The sequence below is a fragment of the Strix uralensis genome, chromosome 32, assembly GCF_047716275.1.
Source record: "Strix uralensis isolate ZFMK-TIS-50842 chromosome 32, bStrUra1, whole genome shotgun sequence".
NCBI classification, from domain to species: Eukaryota; Metazoa; Chordata; class Aves; order Strigiformes; family Strigidae; genus Strix; species Strix uralensis.
This window is the reverse complement of record NC_134003.1, coordinates 3,508,974-3,536,293: the sequence shown is the minus strand read 5'-3', so window position 1 is coordinate 3,536,293 and position 27,320 is coordinate 3,508,974. Positions and strand designations below refer to the sequence as shown.

The 27,320-nt window shown below is 61.4% G+C and overlaps 1 protein-coding gene across 2 annotated transcripts; it reads left to right on the top strand.

Annotated features, from left to right (window-relative positions):
* The first annotated feature begins 1,128 nt into the window (after positions 1-1,128).
* CADM3 (cell adhesion molecule 3) lies at positions 1,129-27,313 on the top strand. 2 transcript variants are annotated; one of them, XM_074853497.1, is made up of 10 exons: positions 1,129-1,311; positions 16,137-16,277; positions 16,492-16,644; positions 16,853-16,990; positions 17,227-17,397; positions 17,915-18,005; positions 18,394-18,563; positions 21,890-22,015; positions 22,518-22,583; positions 23,078-27,313. In XM_074853497.1, the coding sequence occupies exons 1-10, from the start codon at positions 1,239-1,241 to the stop codon at positions 23,194-23,196; spliced, it is 1,248 nt and encodes a 415-aa protein (XP_074709598.1). In that variant the 5' UTR covers positions 1,129-1,238; the 3' UTR covers positions 23,197-27,313. The 2 variants fall into 2 exon arrangements, with proteins under 2 accessions (XP_074709598.1, XP_074709599.1); XM_074853498.1 differs by lacking the exon at positions 22,518-22,583.
* Positions 27,314-27,320: the final 7 nt, after the last annotated feature.

The following is a 27,320-nucleotide window of genomic DNA, read 5'->3' as shown; positions in this document are numbered from 1 at the left end:
ACTGGCAGCCAAGGACTGGAACAAACGCAGACTTCACCCCAAATGGGATTCGACTGCAAGTCTGAACGAGGACCGGTCACGAGACTGGGCAGTCCGTGGGCTGCTGCAGAGCGAGAGGAAGCCCTTCAACCCTGAGGACCCTGATGGGCACGGGTGACCCCCCAGCATTTCAGCTGCAGTCCTTCTGACCCCGCAAAGCACTGAGGGGACCATCCTGCACCCATCAAGCTGCACACGCTGTCTGCTCGCCCATGCTCAACAGGCTGGCCGCAGGGCCAAGGGGAAAGCCAAAGCCGGGCCTTCAGCCGCAAGAGCCACGGGAGTTGCTTTGCAATGTGACACATGCTGAGCACGAGGCACGGAGGAGAGCGATGCCAGACCGAGCAGGGCCAGCGACCCTCGACGGCAGCAGCACCCCCGCCTCCCGCCGCCCCCAGCCGCCGCCAGCCACCCGGGGCTCGGCCCAGGGCTCTGCCAGACCCCAGACGCACCCGGAGGGTCCCCGCGGAGCGGCCCGGGCCGGCCCGCCCGGGGGACACCGCCGGGCTGTGCTCCCGCGTGTGGGGCCCAGCGGCTGCCCGCGGCCCGTCCCGGGGGTCCGGCGGGGGCAGGCGGGGGCAGGCAGGACGCGGTGGGCCCCGACGGGGACAGGGCCGGGCCCCGAGGGAGTGCCCGGGCCCGCCGAGCCCCGAGGCCGGCGCTCCGGGAGGAGCCCTCCGGGGGCCGGGCGAGGCTGCGAGGCGCTCCGCGGTGGGGCCGGGGCCGGGAGCGGGTCCCTCCGTCGGACCGGCACCTCCTCAGGGCGGGACCCCGCAGCCGAGGATCGGGATCCGGGGGCGACACCCTGACAAATCGCGACTCCGCTCGGAGCGGACCCGCTCAGCCCGGGGGCAGGGCGGGGACCACCGGGACCCCCGAGCCCCCCCGCCCGCCGCCGCCCCGCGCCCACCTGCCTCCCGCGGGGAGCCGCGCATGTGGAGCGCACCACCACGCCCGGGGTGCGCGGGGGGGGCCGGCGGCCGGACCGGGCATGTTTACACGGGGGCCGAGGGGGGCGGCACCGGCGCGGCCCCCCCGCCCCCCCCGCCGCCGCGGCACGAATGGTCTCTTCCTCGCGCTCTATTTAATCCCCGCCGCTGCCGCACCGCCGGCTCCAGACCGGAGAGCAGCGCCGCGCCCGGTGCCGTCGCCTCCGCGCTGCGGCTCGGCTCGCCCCGGCCCCGCGGGCACCCGCCACCATGCTGCCCCTCGGCCTCCTCCTGCTGCTCCTCGCCTGCGTCGGCGCTGCCCGGGGAAACCTCTCCCGCGACGGTGAGTGGCGGGGCCGGGCGAGCCCCCCCCCGCTATCGCCCAGCGCCTCCCGGCGGGAGCCGGCGGGGCGCGCCCCTCCCTCACCGGCCGCGCGCGCGGGGCGGCGGGTGGGGACACACCGGGACACTGGCCGCGCGCGAGCGGCAGGTGCGGGGGGCGGCGGGGCTGGGCCGCCCGTTATGTGGGTCAGGGCGTGGGGCTCGACAGGTGCCGCGCGCCCCGCCCCGGCCCTCGGGGCCCGCCCGCGCCGCCACCGGCCCCGGCGGGGCTCAAGGTCACGGCGGCGCCGGTGCTGCCCGCCGTGTCCCCCCCGCCGCCGCGTACCGCCCGGGGCGGGGCCGCAGCCGGGGCGGCGGAAGGTTCCAGACAGGCCCCGGCGGGCGGCGGCGGAGCCTGGCCCCTCCCGGCGCTGCCCGCGGCGGGGCGGGTGGAGTCGCGGGGCGGGCGGCGGTGGATGGAGACTCCCCGGTAGGGAAGAGCCTCGCACCCCCCTGGAGGATGGTGGGGTCGGTGGTAACCCCGGGGGGGCGGGGGTGGAGCCCCCGGGTGATGGCGATAATCTCCCCGGGCAGGGTCTGCCCTTCCCCGGGATGGGGCGGGTCCCCCGTTCCCCCCGGCAGAGCAGGAGCCCTCGGTGGGAGTCCCGGCCCCGTCCCTGCCCCAGGACGGTGGGCTCGGGGAAGGGCGGCTGCTCCCCATCCCGCCGGGATCCCGCCGCTGTCGGGATGTCGAGTGACATCCCAGTGCCTGGCCAGTCCTCGGCGTCTGGGGGCGCGGGGCTCAGCGGGAGCATCGGCCCTGGAGACAAAGGGTGCTCACCCGCCATAGCCACGGCGGCGCGGGGCGAGGCAGCCGGTGACGACGGGCCGCCAAGCAAATGTCATTTCGGTGGGGGCCTCTCAATGGCAGCACCTTGTTTTCTGTAACCATTCGACTGCGGAGTCCTTGCTGGATTGCCAGCGCTCGCTGCTTGGGGCCTGCAATTCTTGTCAGGCAGCTGGCGGCTGCATTTGCCGTGTCGGGAGTTGGTGGTTGTGATAAAATCGCTGCTGTGTGTGTTTGGATCGGTCGTGGGGCAGGTCGTGGGGAGATGCAGCAGCCGTCCAGGGCCTGGCCTCTGCCCCCAGTCTGCGTGTTGTGTTTTGGTGGCTGTTGCGGAGGCTGGCAGCGGGAGAGGGTCCAGTTGCCTTCTGAGTCCCTGCCGATGGCTCCTTGGAAGCAGGGAGGTGATTCTGGTGTGAGCACGTGGCCCTGGGATCGGGGGTCCCAAGGGCTGTTGCAGTACGGAGGGTACGAGGTCTGGACACGCGAGGAGCGATTCTCCCCCTCACCTCCCCTGTGTCCTGGCCCTTTGCTGGAGGAGGCTGCTGTCACAGGCAGAGCTGCTCTGGGGGCTGGTGTGGGTTGGTGGCTGCGTTCCCATCCACGAATCCTGGGATTTATTCTGGTTATGGCCACGGTCCTCCCACAGGAGCCCGAAAGAGTCACTTGGGTGTGGGTGATGCTCAGTCCCACAGCACAGGGATGTCCTGGCATCCTGTGCATGGCGATGCTCAGCGCGTGGGTCGGAGCAGGCAGGAGGGGGTGGCTGAGCAGCCTGCAAGTGCTCACATGAGGGGGGTGGCCGTGACCTGAAGTTGTGTGTAGTCCTAGGGCAGGATGCAGCCTGGATGATGACACTGCAAGATTTCTTTCAGGGCTGGCTTGCTGCTCTTGCCCAGCCCTGGCCACGAGCTGCCAGGCTCTCCACTGTCCGATGCAGCAAGACAAATGGACCCCCAAAAAGCAGAGGAGACGGATGGCTGGAAGATGCTTGAAAGAAGCTGCTGGCATGTCTTTGTGGTCAGTGCCTTACGCCCGCGCCCCTCAGCCGTCAGCTCCCAGCGTGTCCTGGAGCAGGGACAGAGGAGCTCTCTCCTCTCCTCGAAGAATTGCTCCTCCAGCGCTCTGGATTTCAAAACTACATGGTGACAGGGCCCAGCAGAGCCCCTTGAAGCCGCCTGGGCACTGGAAGCACTGGTGCTTTACACCGCGGCTGTGTTTGTGCACTTGGCTGGTGTTGTGCTGCTGTCGGCAGATTTCTGAATGTTTGGGCTGGATGCGTGGTTGTCCTTGCTGCGAGGATTATTCCCCCTGAGGAGTTATTCCACTCTAGAGTTGTGTAACCCTTTTGTTTGAACAGTGCCCTACTGTTGTCCCATGGGAAGCCACAACATGCCAAAACCAGACTTCATGGGGCTGTTTTTCTCTGTGCTCAGTAGCAACCTCATCCTGCTGTGGCACCGGCATTGCGGGCTCTGAGCAACCCTCGGTGCGCAGCACCAGGAGTACCACTGTCCCGCAGCAGCGAGTGGGGAGGCTGGGCAGCTTCAGTGACACAGCAGGGAGCTGAGCTCGGGTCTCGCATCCAGTTACCTCCCACTGTACCAGAGCTGCTCCACTCATCGTGTGCATTTCTCTTGCTGGGAGAAGCCTTGGTGCTTAGAACTGGGTCTGCCTGGGCAGGTGTAGATGCCACAGCAGAGGGGCCCAGGACTGCTCTGTCTCCTGTAGGTACTGAGGCTGGTGAGGTGGCTTGTGCCCATGCCTCCTCGTTGGCTGAGGAGAACCTGGAGACCATCTTGAGATATCTGAAGCCGGACGAGATGAGCTCCCTGCCTGGTGTTTGGAAAGAGGCAGGTTCAGGAGACTATCCCCTTCCTGGCAGGTGGCTTCATCTTTCTGAAGGTGGTGGAGGTGTCTGCTTGGCCAGAGCACACAGGAGGAGCTTTCTTTGTCTTGGGGAGATGCTCTGTGCTTCCAGCTGGTGTCCTTTCTGTAAGACGTCATCCGCCCTGCCCTGCCTGTGTGGGAATGGTGTCCAGCGGTAGGAGCATGGAGCTGGGAGAGAGGCTTGGACTCCCACAGGGCTCTTGCCATCTCCAGCCCTAGAGCGGATGGTGGCTGCAGGTCCTGTAGTCCTGCTCGCTCAGGAGAAGCTTTGGGGAGATGTCAGCACTGGTCCCGAGCCAGACTGCAGGAGACTGCGTGCGACCTCTGGCCTATAGCAGCAGCGCTGGGCCTGCGGCAGGGAGGCCCTGGGGAGGGAGCCCCAGTGTGCAGGAGCGGCATGGTGGAAGCCTGGTAGTTGGCTGAAGGTAATGCAATCCTTTGCTGCTTACGGCAGTGCTTTTACCCAACTAATGTGTGCAAATGCCCTGTTCTTACATGTCATTAGGGCTCACCATATGCTACAAGTCTCTTTCTGTGCCAGCACAAGTCCTTGGCAGTAGAGTAGAGGAAGCAATGACATCCCTGATGAGGCAGTGGTGTGCAGGCATAAGAAGAGGGAGTGCGACCTATCTGCATCACTCGATACCTGGATGGCCTGATTTTGGATGACTCTGATCAGCTGCCTGGGGGGAAGCGAGCTGTTCTTGCAGCGGCGATGCAGCTGGGATCAGCATGTCAGTTGGAGGAGAGCATCCCTCTGTGAGCAGCCGGGCGGAGGGAGCCGGATGGGGAGTGTGAAAGCCACCACTCAGCTGTCTGGCATAACGTGTTAGGCTCAACAGGCAGTGCTGGATTTTAAGACAATACATGGGATCAAGTGCTGCAGAGCTGCCCCGCCACATACCCAGACAGTGAGGGGATGTGCTGGCACTGCTGCCGTGGGACAGGAATTTTGCCACTGTCCTGATAATGCCTCAGGTTTTGGCATGGTCTGCGACACTGAGGCTGGGGTGTTTGCTGGAAGTGTGGCGGCTTGGTCTGCTGGCCAGAGGAGGAATCCCCAACAGGCTGGGGTGTGGCTGCTGAAGCACAAGTTGAGCACCTCCCAAGTGTGGGTACCTTGCCTTCTCTGGAAGGAGATGGAGGGAAGCACCCTACTTGCCCAGGAGTCCCTGCTTGTGAGGTCTCCTGCATGCTAGACGCTGCCTCTTCTCCCTGTGCCTGATGTTCTCGCCTTGCCAGGGGTGTTGGAATCGCCGGAGTGACTGGAGGCGTCTACATCTGGGTAGTCACCCTGGTGCTGGCACGGCCAGGCACTTAGCCAGATGGAGGAATCTGCATTAAAGCTAACATTCTTGTTTGTTTTCACTAGGTTGGTTTTAACCTAGTTTTACCCAATCCAGGGTGTCACGTGACCGTTCAGGTCCTCGCAGGAGAGGAGCAGCGTGAGGGAGGAGGTAGTGCAGGAGGTGAACATGTGTCCAAGATGCCTTTGCTGGTGGCAGTGCCAGTGTGGTGGCCTTGGAGCTTGGTGGGCTCTGCTTGTGTGCTGCTGGGCTTGTTCTCCTGGGTCCCACGTGTTTGCTGCTGTTCGAACCACTGCAGAGCACGGTCTGCTTGCGCAGATGGGAAGTGCTCTGCTCCCTGTGCCGACATTTGGCACTGTACCCCCGGTGCCCAGCCTTGTCTCCATCTGAACTGCTCTTCAGCTCCTTTTACAGCCCAGGCAATGGCTTGGCCATGCAGGTCATCTGCTGCTGTGCCTGCACAGATTGAATTGCCTCCTCATTGTCTGGCTCTTCAGTGACTCCATGGGACCTTGAAGGTGATGCCAGCACTGTAACACCCATGTAGTTAGAGGTACCTGATCCTCCTCCTCTGAATTACTGGGTCAGCTCAGCTTGAACCATCTGGTCCAGTTCTCTCCCCTCTGCTCTTGGCCAGCACCTGCAGCCATGAAGCAATGCAGCAGCAGAGCCTTCATCATGCAGTGATGGTGAGGTGCACGTGGTCTCCCTGGTGCCCTGGCTCCTCCATCTACCTGCAAGGGCAGGTGGGGAATGAGGCTTTCCATCCCACTCTGAAAGGGCTCCTGCTTTCACCCAGAGCTGTCGCAGCCAGCTCTGGGCTGGGCTGTGCAGTCACTGTGGCAGAGGGAGGGCTGCGCTGGCTGGGGGTGAAAAAGATAGGAGCCAGGCAGGAGTCAGACACAGTAATGCTGTGCGTTGTCTGGGCAGCCCTGATGGCAGAAGCGCTAACCCAGACGAGGCTACCTAAAGCGAGCAGTCAATAACATCGGAGAGGGGCGGAGAAGCTGAGATGTATGATGAGGGCTGGGCGGGAATGTGCTTAACCATTCCAGTCACCTGCCTGGCGTCACGCTCTGCCTCCCCTGTAATGCGGGCTGAGGGCACAGGGACCGGTGTGCGCACGGGCAGGCGTCGGACGCTGCAGCTCCCACCACTCGGGGACTGCGGAGGCTCCCCAGTGTCATAGGGACGTGCTGGAGGGCAGCAGTGCTTGCTGCGAAGCCGGACGGCTGCATCTTTCCAGGTGACCCTGGAGTTTGCCTGTGGCTGTGGAGCAGTAGAGCTGCGAGCTTCCCCTTGTCGCTGCAGAGTCCTGCTCAAGGGGACCTGCCCCTTCCTCAGGTGATGCTCCAGGCAGTGCTCCATCTGCACATGCTCTTCCTCACCTTACAGTGCTCCAGATGGTGTATTTACTGGCCAGCCCAATGTGGAGCGATAGCTTCTCTACACCACCACTTTTGCTGCTGCTTTCAAGCCATCATTTCCAGGGAAAGCGAGTTCTGACGCTTCTGGTCTGAGTGGCCAACAGTGCAGAGAGCAGCAGTCTTGCTGGGCCACCCACTGCGCAGATGCTGCACAGGAGCCGGGTTCGCTTTCTCAGTCTGGAGACAAGCGCAGGGCTGGCCGTGCCAGGAGACAGGGCTCGTTGGGACCCCTTTACCCCAGGCACCCTGGGGACCTGGTTTCCAGAGGCGGGATGTGTTTGGTGGTGTCTGTGCCAGCACTGTGCCCAGGGCAGCAGCTCATAGAATCACAGGATGCTTTGGGTTGGAAGAGATCTTAAAGCCCATCCAGTCCCACGTCCCTGCCCCTGGCAGGGACACCTTGCACTAGCCCAGGTTGCCCAAAGCCCTGTCCAACCTGGCCTTGAACCCTTCCAGGGAGGGGGAAGCCACAGCTTCTCTGGGCAACCTGTGCCAGGGCCTCACCACCCTCACAGGGAAGAATTTCTTCCTTATGTCTAATCTAAATCTGCCCTCTTTCAGTTTATAACTGTTACCCCTCATCCTATTACTACACTCCCTTACAAAGAGTCCCTTGCCATCTTTCCTGTAGGCCCCCTTTAAGTACTGGAGGGCTGCTGTGAGGTCTCCCTGGAGCCTTCTGCTCGTGCTCCTTTCTGCTGCGATCAGGCTCACGCTCTGCTCTCCTCCCAGTCGAATGTGCGGTGGAAGCTGTGGGGAGATGGGCCCAGTGGTGCAGCGTGCTGCAGGGCTCTGCTCTTAGCTTGTCTTTGAACACCTTCACCCCAAGCAGATAAACACAGTAATAGGGCAGCATTGTGGCATTTTCCTGGGGAGCTCTGCTTTGCCTCTCCACATCTCAACAGCTTTGGTTTCTGCCTTCTTTTTTGTCTCCCTGTGATGCTGGGGACTTCATCTCCAAAAGGGACAGACCATGCAACAACAGAGATGACCTGGTGGGCCACAGCCAAAGCTGAGAGCGCTTGGTGCTCCCTGGGCATCGACTGGGATGTGGGGATGCCTTGCTGCAGCTGGGCACAACGGAGCATCCACTGCAGTCACCTGAAAGACCCGCAGGGTTGAACCTGTATTTAATCTTTTGAAATTACTCTTGCCTCCTGTCTTTCTGGGAAGTCGGGAGGAAGTGTTAGTGTGTGGTGCCCATCAGCAGGCACGCTGTCCCCTAGGAGAGGAGCAGAGCTGCCAGGGTTTCCCCATTTCTTATTTCTGTTATAAATATCCTCTTATACAACCTTTTGTGTTTAATCCTCGGACAGTTGGGAGTGACAGTTTCTCATGCCAGCTTGGGCAGAGCTCTGCTGCAAGTGTTTAGATGCCTGCAAAGCAACAAGCGATGTACCAGGGCATCCGAAGCAACCATCTCTGAGACACCTCGCTGGGCAGGCGGGAGATCCTTAAAACAGAACTGTCAAAGCAAAGAGCTCGTTCCCTTGGCAACAGTCATGTTGAAGATTGGCCTTAGGGTAGGAGCTAAAAAACATGCTCAAAAAAGTAGTTATCAGCCGTTTGCTGTCAAACTGGAGGAGGGCCCTTGGAGAGGGGTCACCTGCCTGGCTCTGCTTGCTGCTGCCCTGTGCCGGAGGGAAGCCTGAGATGGGAGGGTCCGGGCGAGCTTGCTGCTTGTTCACAAGGGAATTAGTCCCCTTCTGGAGGGTCCCAGCAGAACTCCAACACTGGGGGTGGCTGTCACGGTGCTTGGATGATTTGTGGTGGCCTGGAACGGGGCTTTTCCCCTCATCTCTGTCCTGCCTCCTCCAGGACTTGCCTGTACTTGCCAGGCTCGCGTGTGGCATGTGCCTGCGCTGGGCTCTCGGCTCTCCTCGGGCCCACTGCAGCTTCGGGCTTTGGCCGGTGACTTGCAGGTTGGGGTGGCAACAGATCTCAGCCATGGGATCGCTGGTGGCCTCAGAAGGAGGCAGTCACCGTGCCCGGCACCGGGATTCCCCGACGATGCTACTGCCTTTTGCTGAGCTAATTGGCCACCAGACCGGTGTGAATGTGCAAACACGACTGAGCAGAGCCGCCAGCGGCAGCCTGCGTTTGTGCAGCTGCCAAAGCTGCAGGCAGGAGCTGCTGCAGCTGCCATCAGAGGGGTTCCCCAGCTCCCTCGTCCCCTGACCAGCCTGCTCCCGTCCCGGCTCTCTACAGGGCTCATCTGGCCCTGGGGCAACTGGAAGAGCTGTCAATGTCTAGGGGGACTGGGCTGTGTGCTTGGGCAGGGCAGAAAGCAGAGTCCCGCTGGTCCTGGAGGAGAGACTGCTTCCCATCTCAGGCGGAGGGAGGAGGGCGTGCGGTGAGGACGTACCAAAGGCATGCAGGAGGGCTCTGTCAGCTTGCTCCAAAATCAGCTGTCCGGGGCTGGAGGAGGTGTGCATCCTGTGATCTGAGAGCTTCGGTGGCCCTTGTGAACAGTCTCTCTCTTCAGCTGCTTCTATTTCTTGGCTGCTCTTGGCTGCTGATTGATTGCTAATTGCTGGCCGTGTTTCAGTTCCTTAACCCTGGTCAGGTGTCACAGGCAGCTGTCAGCTTCCACCGTACCCTCTGCCAGGGCGGTGACCGCATCCCCACACCCTGGGAGAAGGATGCAGCTCTGCAGCTTGCTGGTGGTGCTTGGGGCTGAGCGTCAGTGCCCGTTGGACCAGGACCCTGCTGCTCTCGCCTGCAGAGGGCTCAGGGCTGCTGGAGAGCATTGATGGGATCCTGGAGGCCGTGACCAAAGCCACAGTCCAAAGTCTCTAGTGTGGTCTTGGGAGAACCCCAGCAAAGGCCCAGGGTTCAGAGCAGGCTGGGTCCTCTTGCTTTGCCCCTTCCCAGAGAACATTTATGTACGCGTCTGCTTTCAGAGAAATAATACAGAACTTGGTGTTTAGGGTGGGGAGTTGGGGTTTTTCATGTGGACCATACTTGAACGCATGGAGCCCCTGCACTTGGCTGACCACTTCACTTGCAAGAAGCGAGTTCCCTTCACGTTGGGAGCTTGGGCAGCAGGTCCCCTTGTCGCTCCCCCGCTAACCTCTGGATCTCACACCCCACGTCACAAGACCCCACTGCGGAGGGCTTGGCTGTTGCAGAGCCAGCTGTTGAAGTGGCACGTCACAGCATCCCTGTATATAAGAGTTCAGTGCAGACTCTTAGGGATTGTGTGTTTTCCCCTTCTAGTGAGTGTTTGTGTTAATGTGACAGTGTCACCCTGAGATCAAATCTCTTGCTTTGTGGGAAGGCTGGGTCAGAGAGGCTGGCTGTTGTGAGTGGGAGCTGGTAGAGAGGGGCCAGAGGAAGGTTCTGGCACCAGAGGGTGCAAATGGGGGTCCTGGATGGATTTGTCCCTGTAAGGGTGAGGAAAACCTGGGAAACTTCCTGAAGCACCTGGATGCCACAGCCCCTGTGGCCTTGCTGTGCCAGGGAGAATTGCCTGCCTAGTAGGGTAACCCTGCTCGCCAGGAGAGCAGCTCGGTGATGGCACACAGGGATGTCCCCACTTCTAGTGCTCTCCCAGATCAGCCTGGCTTCTTGCATCCCTCCCACCACCACCTTTTGATCTGAGACTGCTTCAGCCTGCAGCCTGGCCCTCCATCTGCTCTCTTCACCTCCTGCTACCCGTATCCTCCGCTGCCTTGCTCTTGCTTGTCTGGCACTTGCTAGCTGCCTCTTGGTGACAGCACTTGATAAAGCCTCGCAGCCATGAGAGATGTCTCGATGCCGCGGGACTGGACAAGGAGCCGGCCCTGGAGGTGTTGCAGGAGGGCCCCTTGCCCTGCATCTCCCAGAGGGATGCATCCTCCGAGGGCTGGACCGCACTGGCAAGGCTGGCTTCGGCAGGCAGGCGTGCGGGAAGAGGAGCACGGGGTAGCATTGAACAGATGCACTGGAACAGGAGCAGGTTTTCCCCCTCTAACAAAATCTGGAGCAAGTCAGCTGCTGGTGAGGAGGAGCCTGGAAGTTGGGCTCTGGGTATCCCAGACTGTGGATTCACACGCTGCTCAAATCAGCTTGCAAGCAAGCTTGCACAGCAGATGTCTGAGCCCGCTTGGCCGGGTTCACAATCCACTGAGTTCAAAACTGCCACCTTGGCCGGGCTGCTCTGGTGTCACCGCGCGGGAAGGATGCCTGCGGCTGGAAATGGAGCTTTGCAGTTCATGGCTGCTGAGTGAATTATTAAAATACAGTCCTTGGAGAGGAGATAACTTGCCTTAGAAAATGTCTGTGTCAACAGAGATAAATTGGATCTTTATGATGACAAAACTAGACTAAATAGAAAAGAATGAGGAAAATGACAAGAGTTGGTTTTTGGACTGTAGACTGGAGGCGTTTGAGGGATTTGAGCAGTGGGTGTTTTCCTCTGGGGCTGCGAGTGCCCCAACAGAAATGCTTTTGCAGCCTGGAGGCAGGCTCAGACGGGCTCAGGGTGGGCATTGCCTGGCAGAGGGTCCTGGCAGCTCCAGATCCTGCCTGCCTTGACTGTGGTTGCTGCTGGAAGTGCCTCCAGCTTTTGTCAGGCCTCGGTGAATGCTCTGCCCCTCCAAGGTTGGTGTGGGCAGCGGGGCGTCCTCCAGATGCACTGGGAAGGCTGCTGGGCTGCCCTGCTCTTCCCAGACATCGCCCGCTGCTTCCCCGAGGATGCTCCAGGGAAACGGCTCCTGGATGTGTTGTGGGGTTTTGTTGCAAAGGCCCCCGGAGGTGTGGTGCTGCAAGGATTCGTGTGTCTGTACACGGAGTGTCCCAGGGCCGGACGCAGCAGAGCTGCAGACCTGTGAGGGGTCTGTGCTGGAAGGGGATGTGCGTACTGGCAGGTCCTGCTGCTGGGTTCAGGGAGCCAGGAGAGACATGTACATTGTTTTTCCCTTCATAAATATGAATGCAGCCCCCTGCAAAAGTGCACAGGTTTAATTAACGAATTTTCTAGAGTTGTTAATGATTTTTCTAGAGTGTGGTGCTTCTCTAATTGCACTGTGCCGACTGGGACCTGAAGCAAACACAAGCAGCAGCCAAAAAGAGGGGGCCTGGCAAAGCCTTTGCTGTGTGTTTTGTGGGGTGCCCGGGGTCACTCTGCCTGTCCCTGGGTCTGAGGCAGTAACTGAGCCTGTGGCAGATCTGGCCTCCTCCAGGAGAGTCCTGTGGAGGGAGAGCCGGGTCCTCCACCTGCCAGGAGACCTTGCTGCTGGCTTGCCATCTCCAAAAGAACTTTTTCACCCTCTTGCAGGATGGTCGCAGGGGCCTGAGGTGGCCAGTGAGGCTTGGGTGGCCCCTGGGAGCCCTAGAGCTGAGGGATCTGCTTCCCCCTCCTGGGGAGGGGAGCCGAGCCATGAGCACGGGAGGGCTGTTGGCTGTGCGGGGGTCCTGGGCTGGCTGCACCTGCCCGAGCCCAGCACAGTGCGGGGAAGGCTGGATCCAAACGCTGCAGGCTTCTGCCTCGCCTCAGCCCTGCAGAGCAGCGCTGGCATCCCTGGGGCTGAGCGCTCGCCTCCTTTACCCTGGGGCGAGAGCAGAAGCCGTCGGCTCGGGCTGCGCAGCCCCTCGACCACAGCGGCGGGGCAGCCCCGGGGGCTGCTGCGGCCATCGAACGGTGCCGCAGGACGGGCCGAGGGGACTGTGCCAGCCCCGGCTGTCAGGTGGCAGCAGCTCCGCGCTGGCAGCAGTCACTGGCATGGCGAGGGCGGATGCTTCCCTGAGTGTCCGGCACCTGTCCCCAGGCTCATGGGGCTGTTCTAACAGACGTGCCAGGAAGGCCTGAAAGCTTCCGCTGCAGCCAGCTTTCCAGAGCATTTTCACTCTGCTCCCCCTCGTGCCTCTGAGCCCCCCGGTGCTGCCCAGAGCCCCCCAGGGGCTGGGACCTGCTTTCTGACCCTTCATGATGCTGTTGAAGGGCAGTTGTGATGCATGAGCAGGGTGGCCTAGGTGGCCCTTCGTCTTCCTTGGGACCCCCCGGCACCTGACCAGGAGGATGCGCGGGGCTGCACCCAGGGCTGGGGCTACTGGATTTGGGAGTGGTCACAGTGCGTGAGGCATCTTCCTCCTCTGTGTGCCCCTGTCCCCAGCTGTGGGATGGCAGCTTCACCCCTTGTGCCCCACTGCCTGCCCTGCCAGAGGGGGTCTTGCCTGCGAGGATGGCGGTGAGGCTGCAGAGGGTCGTGGTGCCTTGGTCGCAGCGGCCGTGGCAGGAGCGGGAGGGGGCGAAGCTCCCAGGGTGGGACTCGCTGCTGCTGGGGTCCTGCCGCCCCTCCTTCCTGGCCCCACGGCAGCTCCCGCAGCGGCTCTGCCCCTATTCTGTCAAGGGCCAGCAGGTTACAGCCGCGGCAGTTTTTAATTAAATCAAGCCGCACTGGCGCAGCGGCCCAGCCGTGCCCATCTGTTCCTCCAAGCTGTCGGGCGCATGGCGCGGAGGCGAGCCGAGTATCTAGGTCGTGTCGGAGGGCGCAGTGCGGTGGCCGGAGGGGCTGTGCTGCAGGAGCCAGCGTGGGGCCATGTCCCCCTGCCACGCACGAGCCGCCGGCCCGTGGGCAGGACGGCCGGACACAGCTCTGCAGCTCCCACAGGAGCGTGGCCTCCGGGGGTGGGACACCCGTCTTGGCGGTCCCGGCTGCGCAGCCGTGAGCCGGGGAGGGAGAAGGGAGGTCTTCGGCTAGGCTGAGCGGGAGCTGCGCTGTCTGTGCAGTGCCCTGTGTGTCCCAGTGCCCCAGGGGCATCCCCTGGCCCCTGCCCCAGGGAAACACACCTTTCTCTGTTTAACCTTTCCCCATGCTAATACCTTAATGAGGCCAGTGCTGTGGCTGTGATGGTAATTGTGTTAATTAGAGATCGGGTCTGTTCTGTGTGGGTTTTAGACCTTGTCCTCAATTGCATCCAAGTTGGAGTGTTTTGAGTTTGGACAACAGCAGCTTGCAACAGCCTAATCTCCTAATTACAGTAGTAGTAGCAGCACAAAGGCATCGTTAACCAAATTAAAATAAGCCAACAGACAGATCTCCCCAGTCAGGAGGAGCAGACGGAGAGCCACGGCCTCGATCCCCAGCTGAGCTGCAGACCCCAGCGTGTGACATGGCAGAGACGTGTTCCCCACGGAGGGGGGTGTCCTGCTCACCTGGTGCTGTCCCCAGCATCAGGGGTCCTGGTGGTCCTCTCCAGAGTTCCCACCGTGCCCAGGCCCTGAGCAAGCTGGAGATGTGTCAGGGAAGAGCCTGGGTTGTGATCAGTGTCTGGGAACAGGCTATGGAGTGAGTCTTGGGCGCTGGCTGGCTAGTGTGTGGGGAAGGCTTGATCAGCGCCTGTAAATGTCTGCAGGGAGGGAGACGTGAACCTCTTCAGCCGCCTGGGCGGGAGTGTAGTGATGGCTGAGGGCTGGCCATCAAACCCAAGCAGGTGGAGAGGAGCAAAATCTCAATAGCAAGCATGAAACATTGGCATTAGTGATGGGGAGTTTCCTGGGGCTGGAGAGAGAGTCTTTACCCTGGGAATATTTTTAATCCGAATTTGATACATCTCTGGTAATCATGGCTGCTGGGAGTGGGCAGGGAGGGATTCATGCGCTTTCCAGCCCGGGCTTTCCTGGAGTTTAACACGAGCCAAGTGGTCCTTGGGAAGCCTGGCAGCCTTGTGCTCCTGCTTTCCTCTAAAACCTTCACTCCTTCCTGCTCCCTGCAGTAGCTTTGGGGAATTTGCATTGTGAGCAAAAGAAAATATTTCCCTTCACCATTCTGAGTGGAAAATGGGGAAATTCAGCTGAAGCTGCTTCCACCCCTCTCCTTCCAATAACTGGAGCTTCTCCCAGGCAGTGAGAATCACGCAGGAAAGCAACACCTGAAATCAGGGCTGCACTGCAGGCTGCATGGGCACACAGGCAGGATCACCCAGGGCTTTGGGGTCCTGAGGCCGAGTCCCTGCCTAAACGTCAGTAACTTGGGCAGAGATAGAAGACGATGCTTTGTGAAGCCCCACATCCAGCACATGAGCAAGGTGCAAACAGCAGCAGCATCCGTGTTCCTCCCTCTTGTCTGTGTGTCTGCCTGTGGACCCAGCTGGGTGAGGAGGGTGTGCAGCCCCCGGCTGGGAGAGCCAGTGTCCTCCTCCTCCTCCTCCCTGTGCCGCTCAGGCTCGCTGGCACATCAGCTTTCCCAAAATAGCTGTCCTTGGGACAGGCAGGGTGGTTATCTGATCCTGTTGCTGCTCTTCTCTGCCCTTGGGCTGCTTGGCAGCATGGAGCCCTGCAAGGAGCCTGAAGGAAGTGAAGGACGATGTCTTAGCTGGGGAAACACAGTCCGGGAAGGGATGTGCACAGCCCAGGAGCAGCACAAGCAAGAGAAAATCCCCTTAAGGAATGACATGGAGAGCAGGTCACTGACTGCACCCCACAGGCCACACTCAACGGGTCGCGGATGCTTTTGCTGGAGGCAGGGGTGGAGGTGGCCGGCGGAGCATCCGTTGTATGGGGTGCTTGGCACAGAGGCACCCCGGGTGCGAGCCCTGGCTTGCTGGCACGGCCAGGGCAGTGGAGCAGAGCTTGCTGCCTCCCCAGGTGCCTTCAGCCAGTGCCTGTGCCAGTCTCCTGCTGCCTCCTGGCATAGCCCTACTTCTGCCTGGATCCGCTCATGCCTGCAGGCACCAGCTGCCTGTATCTTCCAGCAGCCCCAGGGGCTGTGCTCGGAGCCAGGCCTGACGCTGGTGTCTCTGTGCAGGTTGGCATGGAGCTACTGCCTGGGGACAGCAGCGTCCTGGGAGCTGCTGTCCCAGTGGGTGCTGCAGGGTGGGTGGCAGGACGGATCCTGCCCTCTGGTCCTTGCTTCCCCAGCTGTAGTGGGGCCGTTCCCTGCTGGGGAATGGGATTGCAGTGGGAGACCCAGGCTGACACATGCCCTTGAGCAGGTCCCCTTTGTCCCCAGGACGGCTCCACTCCAAGCATGGTGCCTGTGTGATAGAAAGCCCTTGTCCCTGCAGAGGGGCCACAGCCATGAGCAGATGCTCGAGGGGCTGTGCAGACGCTCCTGGATATGCAGACATGCACCCTGGCATGCACTGACAGTCTCCCTGGATCCAGCCAGACCTCTGACAACGCCTGCTCCTCTTCCCTGTGCCCCTCCATGCTGCTGCCCAGAGCAGCAGAGCCAGGTGACCCAGCCTGTGTAGCCTGGCCATCCAGGGCTTGGGGTCAGCTGGAAAAAATGTTTGTCCCAAGCAAGCTGTATTCAGCCCAGCCCTGAAGCCCTACTTGTCCCAGGGGTTTTGGTGTGTTCCTCCCTCCCTTCCCTTGGTTGCTCAGTGGTGCTTGTGCGTACCTGGGGAGAGGTGATGCCCAGGGCCCCCGCTAACCTCTCCTGTCTGTGTCCAGAGAGCCAGCCCACAACATCAGATGAGACTGTGGTGGCTGGTGGTACCGTGGTGCTCAAGTGCCAGGTGGAGGATCCTGATGACTCCTCGCTGCAGTGGTCCAACCCTGCCCAGCAGACCCTCTACTTCGGGGAGAAACGAGGTACATGTTCAGGAACTGGGGATGGGAGAGGAGCCAGCTTGGGGCCAGGGCGATGGCAGGCAGAGGGGAAGCGGATCAGGGCCAGTGGTGCTCCAAAGGGTGATGTTCCCTCCTGCTCCCCACCTACACTGATGCCACTGGGCAAAGCAGGAGCTAGTGGAGGAGCGTGGTGGTACTGATCCTGTCACTCACCCTGTTGCCCCTTTTCCCCCAGCCCTGCGAGATAACAGGATCCAGCTGGAGAGGTCCACACCCAACGAGCTGACCATCAGCATCAGTGATGTGGTGCTGTCAGACGAGGGGGAATACACCTGCTCCATCTTCACCATGCCCGTGCGGACTGCAAAGGCCCTGGTCACCGTGCTGGGTAAGCCACCAGTGGCAGCCCCCCACCTGCTCCTGATCTGCCTGCAAGATGCTGTCGTACAGCCGTTCATGCTGCTGCTCCCGTATCCCTACCCATAACTCACCCTTGACGTGTTTATTGACATGTCTTTGTGTGTCTGTCTGTCTCTGGGTGGTAGCACACACATAGCTAATAGGCTGTTGTATTTCTTGTCTCCTCACTCTACCAGGAATCCCCCAGAAACCCCAAATCTTTGGCCACGAACAGCCCATTGATGAGGAGAAGATAGCCCGGCTGACCTGCCGGTCCTCTGGCAGCAAGCCCGCGGCCCAGCTCCGGTGGAAGAAGGGCAACAAGGAGCTGACAGGTGGGTGCCCAAGCAGGGGGGCTCTGCCCTGAGGGACTGGGATGGCTGAGAAACACCACGGAGGCAGGTGGGGCACCAGGGGTTGCGGATGCGCCTGGTGCTGGACCACACTGGTGTCCTGTGCTACCGCCAACAAGGGGATGGGGACAAGGTGTCCCCTGCTCAACACGCGTGTCGGCCTCACGCCTCTGCTGGCGTACTGTGTCCGTCAGCTCTAACGGCCCCTGTCCCCACAGACGAGGGCACTGAGGTGGTGGAGGACCCCAATGGAAAGACCTTCACCGTGAGCAGTCGGGTGGAGTTTCGCGTCACCAAGGAGGACAACGAAGCCGAGGTGACCTGCACTGTGGACCACGAGTCCCTGCAGAACTCTGAGAGGTCGACCACACAGAAGCTGCAGGTCCACTGTATGTGTCGTGTGAGGATGATGGCACAGGGCTGTGGAGGGGCGGGAGAGGTGGAGGAGGCCTCAGCGTCACCACAGTTCAGCAGACATCCCACACACGGCCCTACGTTTGCACGTGCATACAGCCATGGCACGTACTACAGGCTCACCAGCCTGCGTGCACAGGGGTCCTGTTACACGCAGGGGCACTGCACAGCGATGCTTCCCCTGCGCGCGCACACCCATGGCTTCTTCTGCCTGTCCCTGTCCCCATCTCCCTGAGACTTGTCTGTGCCATCCCCCACGTCCTGCCTGTCCCCATTCCCCTTGTCTTGCATGTCCCCTGTGATGACAGGGTGAGGGATGTGGGAGCTGTGTGTGCACCCCCAGAGTGCCGACCCCCACCCCAGTCTGCCCGACCACCCACAGGTGCACTCACGCAAAGATGGGGCTGAGGTGGGGTTTTGGGGTGCCTGCAGGCCCCTGCACAGTGTGGGGCAGGGACAGGCGGTCACGCAGCTGTGCCTCTCCTTTTTCAGACAAGCCAACAGCGAAGATCGAGCCACATCCCCAGTACCCGCGGGAAGGCGAGAAGCTCCAGCTGCAGTGTGACGGGCAGGGCAACCCCATGTAAGCCCTCCTCGCCTTCCTCCTGCTCAGCCCGGCCAGGCCCTGCCCCACTCATCCCCCCACGGCCAGCTCCCAAAACCGCCGCTCAGCCCACCCCAGAGCCCAGGCAGGGCATTGCCGGTAGCACTGTGTGTGCTCAGGGCCGGGCACTGGCCTTGCATCGCTGTCAGGTAGGGCCAGGCACCCCGTGAACAGGCAAAGCCCCTGTCCTCTCCCTGGAGCAGTCCATCCATCCCAGCTCATCTCTAAATCGGATATTTTTCTCCTGCTTAAACACTCCCACACCTTCGCTGCCCCCTTTGCTGCCTGGCCAGGGCCTCTGCTCTGCCCCAGCCCCTCCCAGGGTGCTGGGAGGACGGCGGTGCCTCACCCCCATCCCGCTCCGCAGCCCCCAGGAGTTCCTGTGGGAGAAGGAGGGCAGCGACGCACCCCTGCAGCTGAGCTCCGACAGCGTCCTCATCTTCCCTTTCCTCAACAAGAGCGACAGCGGCACCTACGTCTGCACGGCCACCAGCTCCATGGGCAGTGTCGTGGCCAAGTACAACCTCGACGTCAGTGGTAAGCGGGGCCGCAGGGCACCCGGCGTCCCCTGGCTTCTCCCAGCAGCTGCTGGCTGGTGCAGCCGCCTCCGTCTCGGCTGCATCTCCCTGTGAAGGGGCTCGTGGACCCGGGGGACTGTGGTGGGAGGGGGGCTCTGGTGCAGGGCAGGGGTGTGCATGCAGCCAGGTCCTGGCACACTCGCTGGCAGAGCGCTGCGTCCCCAGCTCCTCTGGCCGCCTCCAGTCCACCCGTCCTTCCCTGCACTGTGTGGGGCTGCTGCCTGCGGCCAAGACAGGCAGAGAGCAGTCGGGGGGGGATCAGGGCAGGGGCACGCGTGGCCCAGGCTGAGCTCGGTCCCTGTTGCCTCTGATGGGGAGTGGGAGAGGGTGCGATGGGGGAACTGCAGGGCTGCAGACAGGATTCTGCTGGAGTCTCTGGGGCAGGAGGAAAGGCCAGTGCTCCTGCGCCTGTCACAGGCGGGAAGCCTCTGCGTGTCACCGCCACGAGCCAAAGAGGATTTCCACACGGCACCAACCCCTCCAAACCACAAGGTGCCCCCGCAGCCCCGTCCCAACCTTCTGGAGATGGGCCCTGTGGCTTCCCCTGAGCCGCTGGAGCTGCAGGCTTGCGCCGCGTCCTGTGACCCCAGAGCGTGTCGCCGCTCGACACCCGTCCCCCCGTGGGAAGGGAGAGCACCCGCTGCCTCCCCGCGGGGCGCCGTCCCCTCGCTGCCTCCCCCCGTCCCGGCCGTGCTCTGCCGCTGTGTTCGCTGTCGTTGTGCCCTGTTACACCCAAGCGCCGTGTGTCGCGCATGGAGCAGCGCTAGTGGAGCCGTGTGCTGCGCGGGGCTGCCAGTGCCTCCCCAGCCCCTCCCTGTCTGGTGGCACTGCTGCCCTGGCTCTGTGCTCGGCACCCAGCCCCCTGTCCAGCAGCTTTCCTGTGTTGGTAGGAGCCTGTTTTCCCACGTCTTTGGCCTTGGATTTGGGGTTCTCTTCCTCTTCTGCCAGACTTCTTGCCATCTTTCTCCTCTCTACCGGCCTTGGACTATCCATCTTCCAGCATTCCTACATGCTCCAGCTCTTCCCTTTCCTGTCCCCTTTCCCTCCCCTCCTGTTTTGGGCGCTCTCAGCATCCTTCCCCTCCAACGTGGCTGTGGGTAGAGGGAGCGCATGGCAACAATGGCACCTCAGGCACCCTGTTCCTCTGAGTCCCTCTCTGCCTGCCCAGGATGAGCCCCTAAATGCCCAACCCTGTGCAGTCGTTCCTCCATCACCCCTTGTGTCTCCCTGTCCACCTGGGTGCAGGGTCTGCAGAGGGAGCTGGTTCCTGAGCCCGGCTGTGAGCACACAGCAGCACCCAGAGCCCTCCGCACCCATCCAGGAGCACCAAAGCCCCCAGGGTGCTCAGCACCCATTCACAGGCCCACCACAGCATCTGGGGTGCTTGACACCATTCACGAGCACACAGCACCCAGAATTCTCACCCACTCGGTGTCACAGCCCCTGGCAGAGGAGCTCCACATCTAGCCTTGGTTCCCCTTGTCCAATCCCCCCTCTTTTTCCCCAGAGCCACTCTTGGGGCACCATCACTGGAGCAGCCACTTTGCCCAGCTGAGCCCTCGAGCCTGTCCCCCACAGCAGCCGCCTGGCTCCACAGTGAGGGAGAGCGGGGACGGACCAGTCCCTGGGGGTGCATGTAGGAAAGTGTAGGTGGCACCTCACAGTGGGCGGCACCTTCCAGCCACTGCAGTTCCAGGGCTCCCAGGCAGGACGGTCCCAGTGGGGTCCCTCACGAAGGAAGGGGTGACCGGGGGGAGCTGGCAGGAGAGGAGATGGGGGAGATATTCACAGCAGTGTGTCCCAGAGGACGGTGTCAGGAGAAGAGGAGCGGGACCTGTGGCCAAGAAAGGGGTCGTGGAAGGAGCTGCTGAGAAGAACGGGTCCCATCAGGCCGGGGGGAGCCAGGGTCCCCTCCGATGGGCTCTCTCACGCCTCACTGGCATCTCCTGGGGTTGATTCGTGTCCCTGTGTTTTTGTTGTCCTCCCCAGATCTTTCCCAGCTCCCCACCCCACACGTTCACTCCACTCCAGCCCCTCCGCCGGGCCCTTCCCAGCCCATCTCTCATGCTTCCATGGCCACCGCTTCATCCTTCACTCCAGCTCCCATCCAAGGTACCGTAAGCTCCTTTTCTCTCTCTTTACGGACCCACTGCTCCCCAGCCCAGCGGGAGAAGCTCCACAGGAGGATGGTGGCCCAGGGATACCTTTGCCACGTTCCAGGTGCTCAGACAGGCTCCAGTCCCTGTGCAGCTGCTGCTTGGTGCGTGTGGACTCTGCAGCTGCCATCTCAGCACTTCGAGGTGGTGGTAACGCAGCAGAAAGAGCCGAGGTTCCGGAGCCTGGGCTGCGTAATGGTCCTTCCAGCTCTTCCTGGCAGGTTGTGGCAGCTGCTGCCTGTGAGCTGCAGCCTGTGCCTTGTGTCCATGTGAGGTGCCGTCCCTCTATCCTGTTGCCCCCCCCCCCCATTTTCTTTCCCACCCCATCCTGTCCCAATGCCTTCTCTGAGCATTTCTGTGGCTCTGTCCTCCCTGAGCTAATGGGGCACAGTGAGAGTGGAGTGGGAGGAGGATTTGTCCTTGTGTACCAGAGCTAACGCAGGATCCCAGCACAGACTGTGCTACAAGATGCAGCTGACTTGGGACTGGCCTTGGGGTCTCACCTTCCTTGGGGTCTCACCTTCCTTGGGGTGCCCTCACCTCCTGGGGAGCAGCGTGTGGCCATGCCAGCCTGCGCGTCACCTTCCTGCTGGCACAGCACAGGGGAGGAGTGAGCCAAGCCTGGCTCCACCACGTGCTCAGCCTCCCCTTTTGGGGAAAAAATCCCACCACGAAGGATGGGGCGGTGGGACCGTGGCTGTGCCTGAAGGCAAAGGTACCACAGGCTGTAGAGAGCATGTTGCTGGTGCTGCTCCCTGGGGCACGTCGCAGGCAGCTGGGCACAGGGATGGGCTGGGCCATCGCAGCTCTTCTCAGCTGCCCTCTCGCCCAGGCCAGGCTCCCAGCGCAGCCGTCGGGGCTCCTCTCGGCTGACTCCCTGCAGGAGCTGGCACCGATGGCCGCTGCTTTCCCCTCCTTGCTTCCCCCGCTGCCTTCCCTTTTACTGCTCCCACCTTGACAGTTGTCATCTGCAGCAGGATTGATGGCGCCGAGCCGAGCAGGATCGGGCCTTCCAAGGCACCCGCCTGCAGCCCTGAGTGGTCCGTGGGACAAGCAGCCGCCTGTGCTGCGCCGCAGGGTCCGCAGCGTCTCCTTCTCTCTCTTTTCTCTCCCTTTGCCGTCTGGGCAGATGCCAGCCCGGTGCCCTCGACCTCCAGCACGTACCACGCGGTGATCGGCGGGGTGGTTGCCGTCATTGTCTTCCTCCTGCTCAGTCTTCTCATCGTGTTGGGACACTACCTGATCAGACACAAAGGTACGGGGCAGGGGAGCTGCACGGGGAGGGCGTGCCACGTCGGAGCAGGCCACACAGTGCGCGCTCCCCCCTCGGCGGGTCTCTGGGAGCAGGGCTACGTCCCCAAAGCAAGAGGGCAGCATGGGGCAGGGGTGAAGGGAGGCAGCTCCCTGTTCTGCCGACCTGCCCCGTGTCTGGAGAAGCCTAGCGCAGCCAACGGAGCCCTTCCTGGGACCAGGGGCTGCTGCCTGTGCCTGTGCTGGCACTGACCCCAATGAGTTCTTGGAGCTGGGCAGCACCAGGTGGAGGCAGTTCCTACCCCATTTCTTCATCTCTCCTTTATGGCTCGGTACCCACTGCCCCAGGACTGCCCGGCCCGTGCCACTGTCCCTGTCTGTGCCTGACCCTGCCTCCTCCCTGTCCCTGCCCTCCTCACCATCCCTCAAGCCCTCTGCCCTCCTCTTCCTCCTTCCCCTCCACCATTTCCATCTTCCCATCCCTGGACTTTTCATCCGCCCGGCAGGTATGTGCATAAGACACGGGGAGACGGTCACATCCAGACATCGGCAAAACCCAGCAGAGGTGATGTGTGAGTAAGAGTCCCCCATTCCTGCCCTCCGAGCCCAGCAGAGCTGCCGCCTCTGCCCCACACCATGCCAGCTCCAGGGGCAACTGGGAGCTGGAGCCTCCTTGCAGATGGCAGTTTTGCAAAGAAACCCTCCAGTTTTCTGAGGGGGAACAGGGATGGGGATGCAGGGCAGGGCAGATGGTGGGGAGGGCAGGAGACAGGCCTGGATGCAGGCAAGGGCTGCTGCTTGCAAAGGGGGAGGCAGTTTCACCCTCTGGCCAGAGAAGACTGCGAAAGCCCAGGCAAGCCTCGGTCCCTGGGCAGGGCTTGTCCCAGGGAAACCAGTGACTTTTCCATTTCAGGCCAAACCCAAAGGACTTTCCTCTCGCTTCTGCTTTCCAGCCAGCCCTCAGGCTCTGCCAGTGGGTCCCCTCCAGGCAGCCCAGCCTGCCCCTGCTTGCGTGGGAGCAGGGTGCCGGCAGGGCCCCACCGTGACACCCCTTCTCCCCACCCAGGTACCTACCTGACCCACGAGGCCAAGGGCTCGGATGACGCCCCGGACGCTGACACAGCCATTATCAATGCAGAGGGCGGCCAACCTGGCGGCGACGACAAGAAGGAGTATTTCATCTAGGGCCGTCAGAGAGAGTGAGAAATGGAGCCAACAGACCCCGAATGAAACGGAAACCAGATCACAAACCCCACTCAACCCAACCGATTTTCTCTCACGCCCGGCATGGGCAGACAGACGGACAGAGGGATGGCGGGACAGAGAGCAGAGAGCGACCGGCCTGAGACAAGATGATGCTTCTTGAACTTGTACAAAACGTTATTACTACGAACAGCGAAAGCCCCGGCCCCGTTTGCTTGCTTGCACCTCCATCCCTGCGACCGGCGCTCGCGCAAAACACAGACCAACCAGTGAGTGAGCGACTTTCCTTCTTCCTTTGGACGTTTGCTTTGGTTTCGTGGCTGCTCTTTGCTTTGGGCCCTTGGTTGGGATGTTGGGCTGGGGTTGATGTAGCTCTTTCCTTTGTTTCTCTCCATTTTGGTTTCTTTGACATCCAAGGATAAAATCAGTTCCAGGCTCTGGTGCAAGCTCGGGGCAGCTGGGCAGCCCCTCTGTCACAAACACTCGCCTCATGCCTCCCACCGAGAGCCGGGACCCATGTTTCCATTGCTCCCCCCAGCCTCAGCTGCTACATGGTGGCCCCAGCCCCAGCTGGGACAGGGAGCGCGGCCGGCGGGACAGGAGCGGGATGCCGACGGGCAGCGCCTCTGCCTCCGAGGTCTTGGCACATGGCTGGGGTCGAGCAGGGAGGGACCCCAGGCCCCTGCCCTGATTTTATCCTTGGTGGTTCTTGTCGAACAGTGTCCATTCGGGAGGAGAGCTGTCCTCGTGTGGTAGATGTGTGAAGGGGGGGTGAGCTTCCAGGGTGGGAACCGCTGAGGCCCCCAGAGAGACTGGGAGCTGCCAAGGTTCACTGCAGCTCCCCGGTCCCACCCCAGCGGGAGGGGGGAGGGCAGAGGTTTGGGGGTGAATCCAGAGAAAAAGCCCCAACTTTACAAATTCTCAGATTGGAAATGTCAATTTAAACCATCTATTGAGATGTTCAGTGCAGGAGGCCGCCTGCGCTGGGAGCACCGGGAGAGCCGGTGGGCCTGCAGCCATCGCCACTTTCCTCTTCGCTGGGCTGGCTCTGGGGCCCCTGGAGCCTCTGGAAAGGTAGTTGAGACCCCGAGGGTGGCTCCAACCAGAGCTGGTACAGGTGGTGGCACCACGGGAGCTGAGCTGAGCTGGAGATGACCTGCTCCCGGGCACAAACAGCCCAGAGCAGCATGAGGCCTGGGATTGCTCTGACCGAGGAGATGTGCAGAGAGGGGCTCCACTGGGGTCTGCTTCTCGGAGCTGTCTGTCCCCCTTCCCTCCCCAGCCCCTTCCTAGGGCTGGTGTGAGCTTGGAAAAGGCCGTTTCCCTCTCAGCTCCAAGGGCTGCAGCCAAGAGTGGCCAAAATGCCCAGGTTTAGTGTCTTGGTGGTTTGGGGGTCTCCAAGGAGGCTGGGGGGGGGCTTGCCCTGCCTCCTACCCATTTTGCTATCTCTTCTGAGACAAAAACAAGCTTTTCCAACCTCTCCAGCACATCCCCAGGGTCCCTTGGCCCACCCCAGCCACACACCCCCAGGATGGGACTGCCGGGGGCTGTGCGCTCCAGCATCTGCAGGACACCCCTCAGCCCCGGGGAGCCAGGCCCCATCCCTCACCCTTGGGATGAGGGTTCCCAGCTCCCCAGGATCCCAACATCTCATGGTCTGAGCACAAGGGGTTTGCAGGAGCTGCCCTTTGGCTGGGCACCCCTTCAGTTTGGGGTTGTCTGGAGGAGGAGAGCCCTTGGGGCAGGAGCAAAAGCCCTCGGTGGTGGGGGTAGCCTCACCTCGGTGGTGGAGGAAGAGCTTGTGTCCTCTGCTGTGGGGTACCAGGTGCGCATGGGACAGACCCCGCGAGCACGTGGCACGAGGAGGACGCCCGTGGGGAAGCTGTTGCAGAGCGAGTGGGGCTGGAAGGGGACTGGGGCCAGGCGGACGAGGAAGAAGAGGCACGGCTCAGTGACAGGCACAGGGTGTGAACGAGCGATGCGCTTGTGGCATGTGCACAGATGTGTGTGGGTTTGTCGTGGCTAAATCGTGTGTCAGGAGCACACAGGCAGGAGGGCGTTAGCACCTCGAGGGAGAAGTGCACAAAGCCTTCGTCGTACACAGCAAAGAAAACCTGCAGTTTTCTCGATGTTGTTCCTCCTTTCCCATCTCTTTGGAGGAGGACGTTGGCCTGGAGTCCCAATGGTAGCTCCGAGCTCATTTCAAGGGATGCAACCGCTGCTGCCGGAGATAACACTGCAGATGTCGATGCTGTTAACTACTCCACTGCACACTGAGCATGTATGAATGTGCGATCTGATGCTTTGCTGAGGATCTTTAACATCCACTATCAAATAGACGTAATTCCTTCAAATAAAAATGCAAGGACGTGTTTTCAAGTACAATTTAATCTCATTGTAAGTCTACGTGCTGTAGATGGTTACAAAGAAAGCCCCAACCCAGGGGTCTGGGGGGGAAGGGGGTTAACTGGTCCCTAGGGAAAGGGATGTGGGAGCAGAGGTCGGACAGGGAGGTTTGTGCCCCTTTGAGGCAGCATGGGCACGGCCGTGGCCGGTGTTTCCCCAGTGCTGCTGCTCCAAAGCTGCTTCAGGGGCTGGTGCTGGTGGCTGCCACTTTGCCCCGATGAGACAGGTCAGGATTTGGCCTTTTGGAGACGCTGCATGGTCTGGGACATGGCAGGATGCAGCACAGGGAGGACCGGGCACAGGCAGGGCCTTGGGGCAGATGTCAGCAAAGGGTGGGCCAGGTCTCACCCCAGGCCGGCCCCTTGTCCTGCTGTGGCCACAGCAAGAGGCTGAGCCTCAGGCACGGCAGGTCCTGGGAGTGCTGGAAGCGTGAACACGAGACTGCGTCTGCAAGCAAGAGCCAAAGGACTTTGGTAGATGCAAGGGAGCAGCAGATCCACTGCCACGGGCGCGAGGGCGATGGAGACCCCATGTCACGGTGGAGACACACCGTGTTGTGAGTGTGATGGAGAAACCACTTTGCGAGTTTGAGGCCCTGATGAATAGATCGTGTCATGGGTGTGAGGTGTGACGGGAAACACTGTTTTGGGAGCCCAGGGGCATGGTGGGGTACACCGTGTGTTGAGTCTTTTGGGGTGATGAATACACCATGTCACAGGTGTGCAGAGGAACAGCTACACAGCACGATGGGTGTCAGTCGTGAGCCGCACCACACCGAGTGTGTCAGGGTGACAGGAGGGAGGGGTGATGGGGTACACCCTGCGTTGGGACTGGGGCACGTCCTGTTATACGTGTGCGTGGTGCCGTGGTACACCAGGTCTGGGCTGTTGAGGAGGGTTGGGTACACCGTGTCATAAGCACAAGGGGTGATGTGGGTCATGTGAAGGGATGAGAAGCTACACCTGGATGCTAGCGTGGAGCTGACACCCCACACCGGCAGCGGCACGGGCACGTACGTGGTGTCACTGACGCGGCTGATGGTGGATGCACTGCGCTGCAGAAGAGAGAAGGGATGGGGCAGGTGGTGCTGCTGGGGCGGTGACATAAGGGACACGCTGTCACAGGGGAGAGGGCACACCAGGCCCCCATTCCTCCCTGCCAGCACCGAGCAAAGCTGTGCGGTGCCACCGTGTGGCAGGCAAGCCCAGGGCACCAGACACCTCCCTGGGCCTCGGTGGCCCCTTCGGGAGCAGGGGGTCCTTGTTGACCGTGTGGGCAGGGGACTTCCAGCCCCGTGTCCAGCCTGTGCCACCGCAGTCACCCATGCTGGGCCCAGGGCGTCCAAACCGGGATGCGGCAGGGCCAGCACTGGGGGAGCGAGGAGGATTTGGGACCCCGTGGCCCTCGTTTGCAGCCAGGCCTGTTCACTCCCGCTCACCAGCCCCAGTGAGGCTCCGGCCGCTTCCCAGCCGGCACTGAACTCTCAATAGACACGAAAGCCATATTTGTAGGGAGCTCTGGAGACGCCGTGGGGTGGCAGCGGGGCAGGGCAGAGGACGGTCTGTGTTGTTGTGCTGTGTTCTTGTATGTACATAAAAGGGAGACAACGAACGTCGATGTGACTTTATAACCTTTCTAATATCCTGTGCTAATCTCGGAAAATAATCCTATAAATATATCTGGATTACACACATTACCTG

What these genes read in the sequence shown, in the direction of transcription:
- CADM3 (XM_074853497.1), top strand. Translation starts at nt 1,239, where the DNA reads ATGCTGCCCCTCGGCCTCCTCCTGCTGCTCCTCGCCTGCGTCGGCGCT. An exon ending in GGGAAACCTCTCCCGCGACG is followed by an intron (nt 1,312 to 16,136) that starts GTGAGTGGCGGG and finishes GTCTGTGTCCAG; the next exon opens with AGAGCCAGCCCACAACATCA. An exon ending in ACAGAAGCTGCAGGTCCACT is followed by an intron (nt 17,398 to 17,914) that starts GTATGTGTCGTG and finishes CTCCTTTTTCAG; the next exon opens with ACAAGCCAACAGCGAAGATC.